At 42.5% G+C, this 21113-nt stretch overlaps 1 protein-coding gene across 1 annotated transcript in view; it reads right to left on the bottom strand.

Annotated features, from left to right (window-relative positions):
* The window catches only part of lamc3 (laminin, gamma 3), an 88149-nt gene that overhangs the window by 33324 nt on the left and 33712 nt on the right, over positions 1-21113 (bottom strand). The window contains exons 5-10 of the mRNA XM_084036135.1: positions 17508-17696; positions 16298-16415; positions 11743-11841; positions 10854-10990; positions 9911-10030; positions 2229-2427 (exon numbers count right to left, since the gene is read on the bottom strand). Of these exons, the coding sequence (XP_083892261.1) occupies positions 2229-2427; positions 9911-10030; positions 10854-10990; positions 11743-11841; positions 16298-16415; positions 17508-17696 (862 nt within the window). The remainder of the gene's footprint in view (positions 1-2228; positions 2428-9910; positions 10031-10853; positions 10991-11742; positions 11842-16297; positions 16416-17507; positions 17697-21113) is intronic.

Raw genomic sequence — 21113 nt, 5'->3', positions numbered from 1 at the left:
GCTAAACTTAATATAATCTAACAGAAGACTCAGAAAACAAGAGCAGCAGAGTGCCGGTGATGAGTAAAGTAGCACACCCGCAGCTTGATTTTGATTGCTGCCTTCTCCGTTACAATGTGCAAACCTTTGATTGCCGCTGAATTCAAAGAGGTGCCGCTGTGCTGGAATCAAAACAGATGCGATACCCACCGGAAGGTCTAAATAATAGTAACAATTTTTAGGCAAGGTTTCACACGGTGAGCTAGAGGGATATTTTTCCTGTACATATGCTGGAGTTGTATGAATGTGATCTGATTACTGAGAACTTGTACACGTTGGCGTGGGAGGCTTGGGCATGCATTATACCTGAATAAGTGATACTACGCAGACATTTAAACAACAGAGTGCTGCGGCAGGTCAGAGATGGTTCAACTCAGAGATTCATGGATGAAAAAAAAAAAATGTGTGGAAAAAAAATGTAATTCAAACTTAACTTTGCCATTAAGTAAGAAACTCACTGAGCCAAATCCTGGTACGTGGGTGGCAGCTATGAATGCTTACACACACACACACACACACACACACACACACACACACACACACACACACACACACACACACACACACACACACACAGGAAAACATCCAACCAACTAACCCTCTTCAGTTCCGACTGATGAAAACTACTTTCTGTATCTACATGTGCACATTGAGCTTCATATATATATATATATATATATATATATATATATATATATATATATATATATATATATATATAATATTTAACCATCAACCTAAATTAAACAATTTCTAATGCATGAACTGTATTTGAACCCCACTCTCAAAAAGATAAAAAAGTCCAAGTCTAACCAATCAACCTTGTCGGTTTTGTTTAAATGCGTAATATTTATATAAGCACCTTTTGGTATAATATTCTGAATATTCTTCTTTTCCTCCTTCAGAAGCCCCGTTTTCCTATACAGATAAATAAAGTTGGCTATCCTGGGCTTCATGTATCCAATTTGAAGGGTCTGGTTTTGGGGCATATCTGGCTGCAAAGAGACCACACATATATTTCCAGGCCATTGACCCGCCTTACACTCTATCTAGTTCTCTACTTGCTGTGGCTATAATCCTATTAGCTCTCCTTTTCCTTCCTCCTGGAGCCGACTGGCGGAGTGACCTCCTCACTCCAGTCAAAACATCAGACTGCTACACGCTTCATCGCTGTGGTATCAGAGCTTTCCTATATTTATACATCTTTTTTTACCCGTCCTCAGCCATGCTAGCGCCATGTCTACCAATCAGTCCACCACTTTGGTCCAGACCGAGACATCTCGACAACAATCTGACGGAAGATTCATGGCCTCCAGGGGCCGAGTCCTCACAGGCTTAGCTGAGCCTCTGACTTTATAACTCGTATCACCAGCAGGGCGTTCATTTATCCAGTGAAACATCTCACGTCTCAAGAAGCTTGACATTTGTGGTTATGGGTGAAAGGAGATTTAGAAACACACACATTCACGTTCCCCTGCAATAACTTTGGTGATCCTTTCTTCTTTCCTCCAGCATCATCATCAGGCAAAGTTTTCAATTTCTCCAATACTTGTTTATGACTGAATAAATGCAAAAAATGGCTTTACGTCCTCATGTTAGAGTTGTCTTTGTGAGCTTGTCACCTTTTGCATTTAGCTCAAACCACTCATCTCTTCTTTTAATTAGTATTATTTTACAATAAATAGTAAGTTTGGCTGTTACACTTTTGGTGACTTTTGTGTCATTCCACTGCTGCACACGTTTAAGGTCACAGCGGATGAGGCCATCTTGTATAACATGTATAACTGGACGTGTAATGCCGCGGCCCGGTACCTGCAGATCTACATGACAGCCGGCACACGGGGGAGCAGGCTCCTCGCTGCACTCACATCCTCACATTCTGCTGAGACCATGACAGCAGCTCAGCGTAGGTGAGCTGTAGTCAGTACATGGGTGTCCTGGATAGTCTGCACAGTCTCTCTCTCTCCTTATATATATATATATTATAACAAGGAACAAAGACAGGCAACAGGCACACAGAGGAAAACAAACATCCCCCCATTCTTATGCACACACTCAGGCGAACACTTTTGTATTCTCCAGAGAGAACTCAAGTTCAACAATAGGGGGGAGAAAAAAAAAATCTGAATAATAAAGAAGCATGTGCACAGACTTTACAAACTGACAGACTCATGCCGGCATCCTTGTACCTGACAATGAAGGAGTGGCGCGATGTGACGCCGGGGTCATGGTCCGGCACCGGCTGGGGTGAGAGGTCGGCAGACAGAGTGACTCCGGAGCCTTGGAGGAGCAAGGTGACGTGGTCGGGGAGAAGCTCGGCGGTCTCCGAGGTGAAGGTGATGGAGAAGAGCTGGCCGTAGCTGTGGAGTTGACGACCCAGGAATTTCTCTGGTGGGTGGGCAGAGGTTGGATGTTAGGGAGGTGAGCGGAGTCAGCTTTCTCTCAACCAAACTAAACACAAAGATGGATTTCTGTGTATGCAACCGGGTTTTCCTGGAAGCTGAATTAGTATTTATTTTTGTGCATATAGAAATATTCTGCCTATTCCTGTCTGTGTGTGTGTGTGTGTGTGTGTGTGTGTGTGTCATCAGGGCAGAGGGGAACAGGCTTTTTGAGCCCACATGCAGCGCTGCAGGAGTCTATGTGTAATTACCCACCCTCTCATCTCTGGCTCATTACAGCACATTTACATGACTTCAAAGATACAACTAGACGTAACCCCAATCCACTACTTTACCCCCCAAAAACTGGCTGAAGGAAAAACACGCACAAGTGGTACTTTTGATAAATAAAAATAGGCAGAAGGTCCAATACCCCTCCAAAAAAGAAAAAAAGAAAAAAGTAGACAACATCACATGCTACTGCAGGACAATTTGCACCAGTTATGCTCTGAAAATGAAAAAATCATAACAATTCTTCAGGAAACAACAACTATGCTGCCATTCTCGCCCAGCTCTAGGTGAGCGAGTGGGCCGAACTGACAGTTTGCACGCTTGGTTGCCACCTTGTTTTCAAGCGTAATCGTGTGTGAAGTACAGCCTGAACTCTTCTGGAGGGTTGGGAGGGCTAAGGACTTGAGTGGGTGATTTTTTGCGTCATTCGGAGCAATTCAACTGACTGACCGTCTAATATGCGCTCAACCAACGTCCTCCCTTTTATCAACTCTGCCGGGGCCCTGCTGCACAACGACAGCCTGCTCTCACCAGGAGACCGACCAACACTTCTGTAAGGCCTCGTTTCTAGACGCTCCAAAATGAGGTTTCTGGCTGCTGCTGGTTAGGTTTTACTTGTATTTGTGATTTCCTTATTAATTAGTTCAAGTAACAGGTTATTTACTTTTTTTTGGAGTAAAAACCCAATGTAATTATTATTTCAATTAAGTCCAAACTGTTATTTCTTCTTTTATTATTTCACGGTCCAATGAATAATGCTATTTGCTCTACCAATCGCTTAATTTGGTTTATAATGTTGTTACTAATGTTGCTGTATCTTTCCAGCTCCTCTTCCAGCTGCAACGGCACTTGTTTTTCTATTCCACTCTAAAGTACGGGAGTTTAAATTATTCTTTTTTTTTGCCCTCAGAGTTTTTGTAAAGACTGGACTGAGTTGTAGACTTTGTTTTCTGGGTTTGGGGTCTTCTGAATCAGCCTAATGAAAGATAGTCCGGTTACCATGTTTTTCAGGCGAGTGAAGCCAATGTAGAAGTGCCCTAAGCTTGCATTCTTTCTAATGACCAGCAGGGGGCGACTCCTCTGGATGCAAAAAGTAGATTGTACTCAGTTCCAACATCTCAAATCAATTCGATTTCCAGAAAAAAAACCCAAGGTGATGAAGGCGAAGGCCAAAAAGCTGGCTTCAAAGCGTAGTCCACAAACCAACGGGTGATGTCACAGTGACAACATCCAGTTCTATAAAAGTCCTGATTTTCAATTCAGTCTTTGTTGGATCATTGATTATATTCTGTAATGATCCGTTTTGCCTTGCCGGCATGAACTTTAAATAAAAAAAAGCTATTTCTTTCCTGTTGCCTGCAGTATCCCGCTTCCAATTGCTCCACTCTTCCAGAAGTGGCTCATTACCGTGTCTCTCCTCTTTCTAATAAGCTGTAAGCTTTCACAAATAAGACGCCAAACGGAAAAAGTCAACTTTTCATATAACAGAGCACCCTGTTGCCTTCCATCATAGCGGTGACTGAACACAATTACACACGAAGGAAGGAAGTGTATCACCCCATGCTATTCATATGATTCAACACTGTAGGGTCAGTATTTGTAGGAAATGAAAAACAGGCAGTGATGGAAGGAGAAAGACTTCAATTACACGACCAATCAATAGCACTTTCTGTCCGGAGTCCAATAAGTCATCGTTCATGTCAATGCCACTCCATAATCAATGGAAACAGACAATGAAAGCCAATCAGGAGTGTGTGTGTTTGTGTGTGTGTGTGTGTGTGGTGGGGGCAGCGATGGATGGGATGGACGGCTAAACAACCACCAATCATCACCAGCGAAGACAAAATGCTATCTGGAGTTAAATGAGCTTCCACACATCTCAGTTAAGTCGCGGAATCAATACATATTGATAACTAAAAATCAGCCAGTGAGGAGATTAAATCCATCACCAATTAGACAGGAACGCCTTCAATGAGCCCTCTCACATCCGAACAGCTTAACCAGTGGGGGGGGGATCAATACTCCAACAAGCCACCACTCATACCAGTGCAGATGTACAGATGTAGACCCAAACACATGAAAACAGACTATGTGTAGCGATTTCATTCATGTAAAGTATTTTTCTCATCTATTATAACACTATTTAAACAAATAAATGTACAGCGTCCCTTCAGCCCTACACAGCATTTACATTTATCAAGTAAACGAAAACAAAAAAATGCTGAAAGTGAAGAATAAATCAGAACTTTTCATTTATTCTAGATGCCACCAATGGACACAACGAGATGTAAAGGAGAGATATAAAGGTTATTATATCTTCTTCCATTTTCATGATTTCATTAAGTTGAAGTTTAATGCAAAAACCCATAATCTCTGCCCCCTCCTCTACGAGGTGCTGTATTCTATAGACTCTGCTCTCTGCAGTCAGTCACTCAGACACACAACACTTAACGGAATAGCAGCCGCCAGCAGACCGTCACTGCAGTTACTTAATATGTGAGAACAGTCTAGTTAATAAGTGCGAACGGGCTCAGCGGGGCCACAATTTTGGGGGAACGGAGGAGAGGTAATGACCTACATGCTGGGGTGGTGACGCACTATAATAATGAGTAATATAAGAAACTCATGTTCATAGAAAATAAAAGTCAACAGATATTACTTTTGAAATGATTAATAGGGAAGATATAGTGAACGCTCCTTGCATAGCGATGGGTAATGAGCCCGGTAATACTGTTGTGTGACTAAGCTAATATTCTTTTCCTAAACTGCTCCCTTATGGTGGAGACTGGAAATGTTTCAGCTCGCCGGCCATTATTCCGCCGCAGTCTGATCTGCGTCAGCGTGGTCGCTGGTGGTTCTTTGTCTGCGAGGATGGAGGTACCACATAATTACTCATAACCCTAATAGACCGTCCTGGAGTGGCCCCTCTCCAAAAGTAATGAATCACTATAAAAAAAAACAATGAGAGGATTATTCATGTGTAAGCGTGATCTGCTGTTTGTGCATTCCCATGGATTTATATTCATTATTTTATCTAACATGACAAATGGGAGGGAATTTAAAAGTTTAACAAAATGTAAACACCACAGCCTGCCGAGTGTATACAGTATGTGAGGATGCTCCTCCTCTCACAATCCTGGGATTCAGCTTTTCTTTATCAGTGTATTACTCCAGTCAGGCGGTAAATTGGTAACGCAATCCATTTTTTTAATCGTTCTCCATCAAATTATTTATAAAAGGATTTTTATGAGTATAAGGTTGATACGACTCTCTTTAGCAGAGGCTTTCAGATGTCAAATATGTCCTTAAATATCCTTAAATGTCCTTAAATATCAACGTTTTCAGGTTCTCCAATATGAGGATTTTATGAGATATTATATATGATATCAACTCTGGGACTTATAGAACTCAAAACTCAAACTCACTTCAAAAAATGTATGTAAATATGTATTATAATGAACAACTTCAAGCGACAGAACAGAAAGAAAAGACAAAACAAAGCTTGTGCCACTAGATCCATTTCATTCGGAAGTCCTCCGACTGTGCCGCCACACAGGAAGCTTAAAGCGTCGCCATCGCAACAAGTGATAGATTCCCCTCTAAGTTTTGGGGAGAGGCGGCGGAGCTTCGCGATCAATGAGTGGGTTTAGACTCTGCTCCAACCCAATTAAATAAACTCAATTTCAATTAAATCCCAGCTGCCTCACACAAACACAAGTCCCGGAGGCTCTTACATCGACCAACCGTGCAGACGGTCTGAGGGCAAAGGTTGGATGGACAAACTTTTAAACAGGCCCAACTAGAGATGTCAAAACAACATTTAGAATTCCACGAAAACAGAAAAAACCCACTAAATCCCATATTATATTATCATTTGCATACTGTTAGTTGTGAATTTATTGTTGATCCCAAATGATTTGCCTCAATTTTCTCACCATACAACATGTAACAAGACTACATTTGCCCAATACTCATTTTTACAGACTAGAGCTTGAACGCATCATTATCTAACCTGCATGCATGCGACCTCTGTATGTTAGCTCTGTTGTTTAAGCACGACTGTGCAGCCAACTAGTTGCAAACAGCGTATTATTTCTCCTCCCGATTTCAACAAATGTTGTTCACAATGCAGCATTATGGGGAATTCCTATAGTGTATGAATAGATGCAATGAATGAATACACCTATGCAACCTAAAGCGATGTTTAATCTAAGATAATAGATATACATCTAATATAATAGATGAAAAAGTTGCTATTTAAAACAAACAAGAATCTTTCCTGTGGCTTCTGCATCTGCAGTGCTTTGCTAATGCCGTGGTCTTACGGCATGAGGATGCTCAAAATGCTCGACAGATTGTCTAACAGCGTCTGAAATCCCCTCAGCCTGCATCTCGCCAACGCTGGACCGCGTCCCACCGTTTTTGTAACTTTGTGAAACAGACGATCTAACAGTCAAGAGTCTCTGAGAGAAGACACGGAGACTCTTGGAGAGGGATGGAGGAGGCCAGGCCAAGTCTTTTCATCAGGCCTCTGGGTGTGATCAACATTTTTACTTAGATATGTTCCGACAACTCTTTGCACAACAGAATTTGTTTCAAGAATACTTCAACCTGAGAGTCGATACCTCACTCAAGCACTCCTTCACCTTCCAAGCCGACTTCCCCTCAGCTTCTCATTTATTCCATCTTTTTACTCTCCTTTTTTATATCTCTCCACTCAATTTCTCCCTTTGCTTTATCTCCCCTCTGTTTTGTCTCCAGACGACGAGGCCAGCAGGTTACATGCAGACCCGGATGCAGGTAGTGCTCCGGTTGTGTGAAGCCCTTAGCTGCAATTTCAGCTTGACTCAGAGTGACAGGTAGCCTGGAGCTGCTCTCGTGGATCTTTACTCTCTTCCACTCCTCAACCGAACACAAGAGCAGCCATATGCTGCTCTCTCCCCCTTCTACGTGACGGTTATTTCATTAAAATACAGAGCTTTTTTTCCTCTCTCCCTTCTTTCGTTTCCTTTTCTCGTCTCCCTGCCGCTCCAGGCTTAGCAGCTTGGCCCTGTGCTGCAGATATGAAAAAAAGATCAACATTGCGAAGCTTCTCAACAGATGGCTGTAAGGACTTATGTTAGACGACGTCCCCTTCGGCACGAAACCGCTGCTCGGCCAAGAGAGTCACAGTTACTGTCCAGCAGAATCAAGTGGTGACCAACGGTTGCTGGAGACGGGTCAAAGCGACGGGTTGGGGAGGCGCTTCGTGTTTGTTTATGATATTTCCTGGCAGCTGTGCTCAAGTGTTCAGTCTGTTGAAGTCACCGAAGGGGGGGGGGGGGGGTCAACCGCCCAGCAGATGTCCGGGATCAGGAGGAGGACAAGTCAAGAAGCACATGCTTCAGAGGAAGACCGTGTCCCCAAGTGCCCACATGCATACACATCCACACGTCCGTCTACCTACATACATTCATGACTTGGACACTAGCAGCGAAACTACGATGGGAGCAAAAGGCCAATTTCAGATTTTTAGAAATTAAACTTTTCCCCGCAGTGAAAAAGAAGAAATTCGGATGTCCTGAGGAGGGTTGAGTTGAGGTATGAGAAGTGAAGGCATAAGTGCCTCGTTGGCCTATTTGTCACAGGAAATTCAGGAAAGTCAAGTGAAATGCTCTCTCTGTCTTTTTCTTTCACACGATGTCAAACTCTCCCAGTCTGGTCCAACAACTCCCTCTTTCACACACTACTGAGAGAATATCTTTGACGTCTTGTCCTCTGTAGCGTTGGCTGATATTTCTGGAGCTGGGTGAGCTTTGCGGAGCCCAAACACTACATTTAATAACAAAAAAGAAAAAATGAAAAAAAGAAAAGCCTGTGATTGAATCCTGTCCCTTGCGCGACAGCTGTAGCCCGAGACAAACTACGGTGACGAACGCATTCACGGAGGAATCACAGGAATTGCATTTTGCGTGATGTTCGACGTGGAGTTGTCACTCAGAATTATCTCGCACTTTGGCGAAAAGGAGACAGTGGAGGGATTTCAGCACGAATACAAATTAAGAAAAGTTAAAAGAGCAGAGGCAGTGGCAAAGAGAAAGAGAGAGAGAATTTCAGAGCTGCTTTCAAAGCCGCTGCAACTCTGGTCTAATCTTTAAAGTAACTGTACACATGCACCACTATGGAGGGGGAAAAAAAAGGCGAGAGAAAATGAGATCATTAATAGGGATGGCAAGGCAATAGATTTGTGCATTTATTATGTGGAGAAACAACATAAACAAGCACTGTGCGAAGTAGATAAGCAGGCTGCCACAAAGCTGCTCTCGGCCAGTTGGGCCACTAATCTGTGTGTTGTTGCCTACAGAGACGTTCACTATAGACCGCGTGAAGAAGAAAGCTACTTTAAAGGGACACTATTAACTACATTTATAATTATACATATGTATGGCAGAGCATCCAAGCAGTGATTAATGCACATGTACACACACACACACACAGTCACAACTTTCACATCCATGACTTATGAACACATCCATAAGGACGTTTTACAAATTAGGCCTGACCACTCGGCTTTGTCACATCCTGCTGGAAGCATTTCATCCCTCTAAAAAAAGACGCCTCCAAATGGAGTCGCTCTCTGTGATCACGCGTTTTGGCCATTAAACCTCCAGGATGCGGAGTTAATGGGATTGCTCCTGTTGTGCTTCGGGGCCGTGGGCTGCACGGCGGCTAGAGGGGCTGCGAGTTGATGTCTAGAACCGACTTAGAGGAGACGAGAAGAAACCAAGCCAATTTTCACTTTGTTGCTTCTCCAGCACGGCCAAGACATCCAATTCCATCAGGCCTTTGCTGCCGGGGCGGCTGATAGAAATGGGCCCTAAGTCCTGTAGCCGGGCCAGCTTATTCCCTTATCTTCTAATGGCTCTGATAACGGATGGGAGGAAATGGTGTCAGAATAACTGCAGCACGACCCGCTGCCAGAGATCCTGATTAATCTCGCAGAACAACAGGAACAAGCCATGGATATTAAAGACGCTCTACTAACAATAATATCATTTACATATTTGCCAGAAGAGCAAGACTGGAGGATTTATTATCTCATAACATAAATGTCAACAATACTAAAACGGCTTCCTGGGGACTGCTACCAGCCCGTTTGACCCAACACTCTGTCCTCATGGATGAATTCAAATGTCTATTATTTTCCCATTTTGACTCACCGGGGGCTTTGTAGAAGCCGATGTCTTCCTCGGTTAGAGGCAGCAGGTAGACTTCACCTTCCTTCCACAGCAGGGGGTACTCCTGCCCTCCGGAGAACTCTCCCAGCCAGTCATCCTGATCTGGAGGCAAAAGAAAACATTTAAAAAGAAGATTCATAGTATATTCTCTGCACAGACATTGTGAACAGATAAGGTGCATAGTAGTGTTTGTACGTTGGAGTTTTTTTCCGGAGATGTGTTCTGATTATTTTCCTATTAGTTTGGTTCTATCTGTGATCATAACAGAAGAGAAACTACACAGCGGCCCTGAGAACTAAACACACTGCAACTAAAGAAAACATGCAAATACAGAAACATGCTGCACATGCAAGCAAGTCAACCAAATAGATATAACCTATTACTATATTATAACTAATCATTTTCAGCATATTATCTCCATAATATCCCAATCATTAAAGAAATCTAAACGTTGAGCTCACTCTCCAACAACATTAGTTTTTGCTTTTTGGCGTGTTTTCTGAATTTGGTGGTTTTCTTCCGCGTCTGCAGCTGGTTTTTATTTCCTTGGAGCATTTTGTCTAGATGCTGTATATATTGATGAAGATTATGTTCTAATTAGTTTGTTGTTTTGTCTATTTGAACGTCTGAATGTCTTGAGAGTGCATCTGCTGTTCCTGGCGATACGTTTAAAAAGGCTCCCTGATATTATAAAACAACATATCCAATAAAGTTGATGCACGGAAAGAAAACACACAACACAATACAGTTCACTCTCACTGATAAATAACAGCAAAGTCAGACAGAAGGTAGTTCAGGGAAATTAAGACAAATTCAGCCAGAACGAAGTTAACCTTTTTCTTGTTAGGGCGGGATAAAAAACAACACAGTATCGTCATAGTAACAAGGGGAACCTCATTAATGGTCGGTGATTCTTAGCCAATACCTTCAATGAAGTCAGAGGTGATGTTGACAGCAGCGTAGTGATTGGACGAGGAGCAGGCCAGCGAGTGGCCGAAGCAGAAACAAGCTTGGCAGCCTGCTGGGTTCACTTCTTGTAGGTGGAAAAAGCCTGGCTTGCACCTGTAGGCACACACACACACACACACACACACACACACACAGCTATTAACATCCTTGCTGTAGTGTTTCTTCTTACTAATCTCTTTAAAGCTGTTCTCAGTGCAGCAGCTGATGGTTGTTTTTTGGAAGCGGGGACCAAAATGGAAATCAGCTGCAAGGACACTGAGCTCTGACCTACAGACACTCGCAGGCATATGGGTGGGACAGGAACACGGCTAAAAATCAGCTACTACACTGGTCACATTACACAGGAGAAGGGGCCGGCTCAACGAGCCGTGAAATCGGCAGAAAAAAAAAAAAACAGTCGAGAAACAGGGTGCACGGAATTATTGAATAGTTTGAGACCTGTGGCTGTGTGTGTTGCTGATGTCACAGGGAGTTTACCTGTGTGAGCCCATGTCCCTCTGGAACAGGACAGACACAGACGCAGAGACGTGGGTATTGACATTCTTGTAACAGTCATGTTCGCTGTCAAAATGACAGACAGCCCAAAAACATAGAGCCGTTTTTAGACAAATTATTCTCAAGCATTTAGATATATTTTATGACGAATATATCTTTCTATTTTATATTAAATCAAGGCGTGGTAATGTAAATGTATCATCCTTTAAATACTATATATCCCGTACATAAACGGATGAATGGCCGGTGAGGGCTTCCGCTGTTCTATTGTGAAGGACTTTAATTGTTGCCTCGGCAACCGCAGGTCATGTGTGCACGTAGGCGACGTAAACAACAAGCTTATGACACACCTGTCACAGCTCTGTCCCTCCACGTTGGGCTTACAGTGACAGCGTCCATCCAGAGGAGAGCAGTGGTCCAGGCTGCCGCCGGCGTCGCACTCGCAAGGCCTGCAGACGACAAACACATGACGATGAAAGGCTGAAATACCCTCCACCTTACAGGTATGTGCGTTAAGGAAGGAGCATGAGATGTAAAGCCCTAAGGATATCCTCCACCTTTTCCAAGGTCAAATTTAAGCACTTTTCAAGCACTTCAAGGTGCATTTCCATGCTTTTCCAGCACCTTCCAGCTGTGGATAACTACAAATTTGTATCAATCCAATGGTCAGTATTCAGTCTACTTATTATGTCACTTGTTCATCACATTAAATGAGATGTTGTTGTCCTATAAACAACCAACATGATGTTTGGAGACAGCTTTTTACAGAAGGACCACAAATGAAAGGAAAACTAATTCCACTAACAGATCCACAGAAATATAATCACCAACTATTTTCATCATCTGTTCATCATCAAAAGTCATTTTTCTAAATTCTAAATCCAAGCATTTCCAGCACCCGTTTTGTAAGAGGAATTCTCTTATATACACATCATCACAGATGGCCAGCTACACATCCGCCCTCTGGAAACGGTGGGGTGTCTTGCTCAAGGACATGGACTACATGGAGGGTTGCTGTGGGCCTTGAACCTGGTCTCCCCTAACAACCAGTCCAGCTTGTGAATGTGTTTTTTTTTGTCGTCACTTCAGAAAAGAGCAAGCGTCCTTCAGCGCTAAGATGCTCACCTAGGTACACGATCTATCATTAAAATTAAAAATGATGTGCAAACAACTTTGAACAAAAAGCAACAGGGGTGTACGGTACGGGTCAGCGGTGATTTGAATAATGTCAAAACATGTGTTTGATCACCTTCCTTGATTGATTACCTTTGTTTGAAACTGTAACACGGAATCTATATTTTAATGAGGCGCTATTACATATAATTCAATTATCCCAAGGCAAGCCGTCTCTACTCGTTTCTGCTCCAGTGGTCTGAGTAATTCACACCTCAACTCAACAGCCTGATTTTGCCGCATGAATGAGAGAAGGCGGTGCATGCGTGTGTGCATGCGTGTTGGCATGCGTGCATGTATATACTGTACGTGCTTATTTTTTTTTTTTATTTCAATGATGAGAGTAACACAAACTAAGAGTGAACTCTAAAATTATTGCACACTTCTGATTTATGAGTGTGTTAATGGCAAAAGCTGTGATTTTCAATAAAGGAAATGAGTTTCCAGGGGTTTTAATCACTACTGGTTTTATAATAAAGCCTCCTTTATCTCGAGTCTCGCTTTAAATCTACATTAACTGATGTTTTTGGACCGTTTGTGGCCGGCGGAAACAAGCTGTAAACAGAGCGCTGGAATATTACAACCACTTAAGTTGATGTGGTGGACATGTCAGCTAATAGTTCCCTGTGCATCCACAGATGAAGCAACATAAACATCCCAGCTGGCTAATGTAAATGTAATCCTTGTCCGGGAACCAGACGAGGCTGTGAGCTCAGGTTTGATTTGCTCTGGTACAAATCACAACTGTTTATCTGTTATGGAGCATGTTTAAGGTGATGACTGGAGAGAGGGCCACCGTTGAGACTGTCCAGTACAGCAAACTGGACTGTATATGTTTGCTAAAAGTCAAACAAGCAACTGCACTTAAAGCTTTTCTGAAGAAGTTGCATCTGTAACAGCAGCATTCTAGTCAGGAATGCAACAAATGTTTTAACAAAATAATTTTTATTTTAGGGTTCATATTTTCATGCTTGTTGTCCCAATTTTTATATGTGCCACCGATGGCAACCAAAAGACAAGAATTGGTTGCCAGTTTCCCGAAATGTTGCCCATGGTTACTAGGGATGTGAATCTTTGGGTGTCTCGTGATTCAATTCCGATCCTTAGGGTCACGATTCCAATGATGTAATTACACAAAGGCAAACTTAAGACAAAAGGTAACGTTTATTCATGCTAAATAAATAAAAACGTACTTACTGTACAAGAAATAACTTGCATAAATAAAATTGCCTAAATAAAAGCTTATAGGCTTGCTGCCCTTTTCTCCTAAAAGTTACAAAAATAAACTGCACACAAATCACACAAATTGGTGTTTTGTGTGATTTTTGAAATAGAAAAAAAGCAGAGAGACGGGGGAACATTAACAAAAAAACAGATTTTCGAAGTTTAAATCGATTCAGAATTGTGGATGATTAGAATCGCGATTCTTATGTGAATCGATTTCTCCCCCACCCCTAATGGTTACCTGGCAACCCTCACTGTTGAGCCCTGCTCTGTGAGACACCGTTCACGCAACCATTGCTTATAAAAAAAAAAGATTGACGCAGCTTTTTTATGTCACAGGAATAAATATTAAAATTGTTCGTCAAAGTTAAAGTAAGTCAAAACTAAATTTCTACTTTTGTGTTGCCACGGTAGCCACAGTTAGGTGAGAAATAATGTGAACACCAAACAGTCATTGATATGCGATTCAACACCATCACAACTTAGCATTCCCCTGGCAGATAGAAGCGGGTCAGGGAGAGCTTGGATAGACTTCTTATGAATATAAATACTGCAACATACTTCTTATACGCACGCACGCACACGTGCACCCTCACATACATTTACACGCAGGCTCATAAGCATGCATACTTAGTCGGAGAAGTCTCGGGTCAGACGAAGTTGGAATGTGCTTTTCATCATCAAAATGTGTGCAGCAGGTCAATGCATCTTCAAGCGGCAACAAAGGATGCAAAGAAACACCCAGACGGTGAGTGTGCAGAAGCCTCAGAAGAAACTCACTCTCATATCAGGGATGAAAGCAGCACTTCCTGTCTTAAAAGCATTAAATCCGCTGAGCTCATTCTCATAGCGTACCGAAACAATCAAAATCAGGGCGAAGAACAAATATATATCTAAAAAAATACTTCAATAGATGTTTGCATTTTGTTCATATTCAGGGGCGCCACCTCAATTATTAGAACAACTGTTATCAGCGATCAATCTGACATCTATGAGATCTGTTTTCCCAATCAATGATTCGTTTTGTTTCTGCCAGAGTAACTATTTCTGTCAGAATAAATAGAATCATTGATTGACTTCACGCTAAAAAAATCAACGTCATAAAAAAAACAAATCACTGTTATTAACTAGTAATAAGTCAGATGAATCATTAAATAGCCTATTCATAATAGAGATTATGGATGTTTGGATCAATGAGACCAGATTAACATGGGATGATATTAAATTGTAACCTCTCCTAAACTAAAGCGGTCTTCGGAGCAAGTAAGTTGGTCCTTCGGGTTCGGCTGCAGCCAAAAGCGGTTCCCTGAACATTTGTGAATGCAGCGAGGCTGGATCCGGTCGCCATGGTAACAGGTGGAGGACAGCACATGGTCTCTGGCTTGGTTCTGAAGGATCTGAGGGTGGGGGGGCATTCATAATTCCAATCTGACGCTCTGCACTGAAACGACAGAGCGTTGTATTTCCAAATGAATCAACACACTTCCCCATGGATACGTAGAATGTAAAATGCCGCCTCTTGTGCGAGTGCTTGTTAACAGCGAGGGTGACGATGATTAAGATGAGACATGAGGCCGTAACATTACACACATATTCAACATTCACATTCGTTTGAAATCATATTTCAGGCTACTTGATGAACGTACGCCCAAAATTAATTCCCTGTTTAGCCCTGTTTTGTCTTCACCAACTCTCGAGGCTAATATCTGGCTCTTCAGCCACTGATTTGTTTCTTTTGATCCTAATTTAAAGGGTCAGTGCAAGATTTGGCGCCACCTATAAGTGACGTTGCAGATTTCAACCAACTGAAACTTCTCCCATGCGCTGAGCGTTTAGGAGAACTATGGTCCAGCACGAAAACGCAAATGGACCAATCTTCATCCAGTGATATAGATTGTTTATTCTCAGCTAACGAAAACACAGCTGATTATACACGAAAGACAACTTATTTATTCCATTCCATTTCTGCCAATAGATCCCTCCAAATGCTACCCACTGGCTCCTAAAATAATATGAAGCTTGCTCCATGGAACACAGTATAGAACCATAATGATTGATAGCAAATATAGCTATATAAAAACAGAGTTTTTGGAGGTTAAATACCAGGAATACAACATACGGTATGAGATACCGTGTTCTGAGCTTGATTGATATCTTTATTAAATTGAATGAAGACTTTTTTTTCAAGTCATGTTTACACGCTCCGGAAATAACAGCGCTCTGGGTTGCCTTTTAGAACAGTTGTTAGCAGTTTGATAGTGTACGGAACATCCTGGCACTCGCTGATAAGAAGGTCACTAATTCACAGCGGTGTCACATAGAGAAATGAGAATCCCGTTGTTTACGAGGCCCGGGGACATTAGATAGTATAACTGCAAAACGGGGGACGATGTATGACACCGAGTCTGTTTTACCTGTTATTATTATTTCCATTAGACCCCTTCTCACTTTCACCAGGCCTGTTGTCACCATTGCGTGTGCAGATCTGTGTACATGTATGTTGCTCACCTGCAGCCATCGGGCCCGAGGGAGTGAAAGCCAGCTCGACATGTGTCACACTTCTCTCCTGTCACGCCGACTCGACAGGCACACCTTCCTTCCACATCGCACTGCAGACTGACTGAACCTGGGGGGGAGTGGGGAGGGAGGGGGCAGCAGATAGATCAGCAGGAAGAAAAAGAAATGAAAAATGAAAAGGGTACACAGAAGGAGGACATGAGGGAGGAACAGGGAGTGTTTTCAAGAAAATTGAGGGGGGGGGGGGGCCTTCAAAATCCATAAAAGGTTATAGGTGGATCAATGTTTCATTAATAATTTGTCATGATGGGGATAACTGAATACCTGTTATTGAATCCTGGATTCAGGATATAACCTTACAACTACACCGTGGCTGACATACTGTAGCTTTAGATAATGGAGAAAAAGGACCAGCTGGGATATTGTGGACATGAGAGAAGAAAAAAAAGGAAAGCCTGATGGAGTTTGCTATAAACTTTGATCAATAAAATGGACTCCAACAAATCTGTGCAATCACCTTCCGTCTTTTAGAAAATGTAGAGGGAAAAGATGTATTTGTGTCGTTCTTCACCGGTCCCCTCTCTTTACTCTGGCGACGGTGCAATTAGGAGCCCAAACATTTAATTTGTGTCTTTCTTCACCGGTCCCCTCTCTTTACTCTGGCGACGGTGCAATTAGGAGCCCAAACATTTAATATCACTCCCCCTAACATTAGACTGTTTTAAATGAGCACCGAGTCTATTCATTGATAACGCTCAGTGAGTCAGCTGGATCAATTTACAACAGCAAGGCTGAGTTAAGTCATGGATTTATTTAATGGTCATTTGGGAAACTGAGGCGAGAATAAAACTGATGAGATGTGCAAGACATGAGACGAACAAGATTGTATAAATTATGAAGTAGAAAGACTGTACTTAAGCGAAGATTTGGCAGTTGAGAGGTCGATTGGTGAGAGTAATGTAATGTTAACAATGATTTAAAAAGCATTTGACCATAAAATATGCAACAATTCATCTTGTGAGTAGCTAAATCTTGTTTATGGGGCCTGATTCTGCCAATAGAACTTCCCAATTTAACCATAATTCAATTTTCTCATGCCAGAGAAAACAAAAATAGTGAGTAATGGTATTTGCATGGATTATAATAAGTTTTTTTTTAAGTTATTATAGAAACAATTAAGGGTATTGCATCTGCAGTTTACCATCAATGTTGCAGTTGCAGGGAAGGCAGGGCTCTTCAGCCGTTCTCCTGTAGTGGTTCAACTTGCAGCCCTCACAATGGGGCCCATCGGTGTTGTCTCTGCAGCTCACACAGCGCCCCCCGCTGCCGGTGCTGCGGTACTGCTCCATGTCAAACACACACTCGTCTGACCTCCCACTGCAGTTACACCCTGCGGGCGAGCGAGAGAAAGCGAGAAAGTGAGAGATCGAGAGGTCAAGTGAGGAGGGAGACGTGAAGAATGAGGAGAAGAGCAATCACAGGGAGAAGGAGGAGGAGGAGGAGGTAAACAGAGGCGACGGAAATAGACGGATCCAGAAATAGACGGAGGAAAGAGACACAGATACATGTGTGAGAGATTATGTGTTCTGGGATTGGATCATAATTTAGAGGCTCGCTGCTAATCTCATTTCACACAAGCCTAATGAGGAGCCAATCGGCTGTCAGGGGGCACTTAGATAACAGTAATTCATGTTTATACAAGAGCAAATTACTCAGCTGATAACACACCATCACAGCTCTCATACCCCTCACATCAAATCCCTCCTTAGTTTACCAGTTACCCTGAGGGGGGATTTAGGTGAAATTGCCCATTTTATTATGAATCAAGCACTCTGTTGTGCCGGCAATAACCATACGATTATTCCTTCCTGTTAATAAGGAGGTCTCGGCAGTGTTCTTAATTCAAAGAGTAAAAAAAGATCAATGGTTATTTTAAAACCAACATGGTAGAAACTTGGGATTGGTGGTGAAAAAAAAAGTTTAAAAGATGTGTTATTTTAGTATTGCTAATCCAAGTACGCGAGTTCTCACAACAGAGTTGCTTGAGTTTCGCCGTCAGCTTGTTTATCGTCTTCTGAGTTTACTGAGCTATTTGTCTCTGTGAGTTCAGTGGATCCAGAATATGGAAGCGGGGCACTGGTGCTGGGAGCCAGGGATCCTCAGAACAAGACATTTGTCTCCCTGTAATAATGCTATAAACACAGAGCATGAATATAACCAGCAAAAAATAAATCTCATTTTTTTGGGAACATTGCACATTTTCCTGAACTTTTGCACTGCAAATCCACCGCTCACACCGTGCAGAATAGACATATTGAAAACATACACTATAGTATAACAGGGAAGCTCCATGGTCCAAACCAAGCCCCCAGGAAGATATCAATTCCCGGGACACCACTCATGCACCACTGAGCAACTCCAATGAAATGGGGTGGTGCCACCAACACTGTATGCAGTTATCTTTATACCTCCATGGTCCGAACCAAGACGGCAGATTAAACTCTCCTTTCAATGTGGGCAAAGGCAATGCATACCAGATTCCTTCCATTCACAATAAAAGCCCCAGACATATACATGTTTCCTGTTTACCGCTGGGAACTCAAATTCACTGAGAGCTTTTTCGCTAAAAGGAAAGTCAATAAAATAGTTGACAGTAATTATGGCTATATCCCCAGACAGACTGCCAGAGGCTGCTCTGGATCAACAGGATCCAGGTAGTCGGTCCTCTGCCTGAGCAAATCTATTGTAAACCTTTTATTGAAAAAGCAACCGTCGCAAATTTGCATTTTTGTGATGTTTATTCATTGGGCCCCTGGTGTTTAAAGGTTTACACCTCATTTCTCCTTTAGTTACTAGCTAGCCACAGGTACACCGACATTAAATCCACTGGGTTTTGTTTGGGTGTGAAATTGCATTTTGTTAAACCACAACCACAAGTCTCATTGAGTGAAAGCATGTAAGTACTTACATCAATTATGGCCCTGTTCCATTAAGGTGGGCCGGGATCGCGGCATTGTACATGCTGGCTCACCGTTATGGCTGTGACACATTGAATAGAATGGTCCCATAATTACTTTTATCAATTACACCTGTGTTTACCCTGCTAAGACGTGTAAAAACAACTGCTGTGAAGAGGGGCCTATTCCTGGATGTGTTAAATAGACGACGTGTGTGTGTGTGTGTTCAGAGCTGTCGAACGTAATTTACGCACATCGGAACAAGTAACTTCTTCTGTGGGTGAAACATAATGAGTAATTCATTAGTTTTTCGAGTTATTTGTCAAACGCCGTGTACAGTGGGTTAACCCAGGGTTGTGAAAACAGCTGCATTCTGAATCTATAAACAGCCCTGATGAGAGTTGTGGCTGTGAAACCAAAACAACAGGCTGAAAGGTGTTAAAACACCTTGTAGAGCCGAGGGGAATTGCAGAGTCGGGTGATAATTCTGCAGGTTCTTAACTACGCGGCAACTCCTATAACAATGGGATCTATTGTTAATGTACAAATATTGACTGGTGCAGCTTTAGGCATCCTAAACATGTACATTCTTGATTAATGACTCCCTTGTTATCACATCTGCAACCCCTCTGCTCACAGGGCGACAAGAATCTACCGAAAACCGACTCCCCCACATATAGAAAAGCCGCTGCAGCATGACTCTGATTCATGATTTCTGATTGGCACCGGTGGGCGACTCAAGCAGAAATACGACCAGCCAGCTCTACCTGTCAGCTCCCGTCCTCTCTATCTTTATCGCGCCAGCTAGCGGTGCTGCTGCCACTGCTGGTCAGGCTAGCTGATAGCCAGATGGCCGTCCTGTCAACAACCTGAGCCCGTGTTGCATTTTCCTTAGTGGTACATATTCAAGTTGCCTCTGACAGGATCTCATAAAATGTTATATAATCCATGCCATAATACTGTGATACCTGGAGGACGTTTGATACTCCCAGTAATTATTTCAAAAATGATGTGGTACACACATAACCTCAGGTCGATCACGAGGTTACATCAAAAGTGACTTCATGTGTGAAACGAAAGCAGAGAAAGTGACTTTGTTTAATAAAGCTTCGGGGCAAACTGAACCTCTGGCTTCTGATCCCTCTCAGCAAGTTCTAGAATATATTTGCTATTGTATTAATTACCTAATCCCATTAATTAAGCTGTTTTGTTACCGTTTTGTTGTCGGCAATGAAAAATAGGAATGTGGCTAGAATCATTTTTGGATCGCTCCCAACGACTCTGCCTCTTCAACCTCCCGAAAGAAAAAGACACGGAACCGTTAAACGGTATGTTAAAATGCATGTTTTACATCCGGGGGACGGAGTGAACAGTATAGCAGAGCAGTTTAAAAGGTGGCGTGTGTGGGATGAAGATCGCTAGGAGCGGTGCGCACACAGTATCGCAGAGGGAAACTGAGACTCAGCAAATCACGTAAAAAGCTGTTTTTTTCAACACATGCATAACAAAAGACCTCGACAATTCTTTTCACAGCCTTCTTGACCACATTTAAACCTGCCCCCCCCTCCTTCCACATGCTTGCCTCAGCCTTTACATCAGCCACTGTGGAGGCTCCACACTAGTAAGGAAGAAGACTTGGCTCTACACTCGGTAGGAACACAATAGTACACAAAGGACTTCTTCCAGTGACTGATGGAGCCGCCTCTTTAAACACTATGCTGCACTTTTGGATGAGAAATCTAAACGACGACAATGGAAATACTTTGAACACACTTTCTTGTGGCGGTCTGCAGCCTTTTGAGAGGCTTTGATTATAATTAAAAAGAAAGTAAACGGTTAATTTATATGCA

This window comes from Eutrigla gurnardus (assembly GCF_963514095.1).
Source record: "Eutrigla gurnardus genome assembly, chromosome: 19".
Taxonomy (NCBI): Eukaryota; Metazoa; Chordata; class Actinopteri; order Perciformes; family Triglidae; genus Eutrigla; species Eutrigla gurnardus.
Note: the sequence above shows the minus strand (reverse complement) of the source record. Positions and strands in the feature narration are given on the sequence as shown.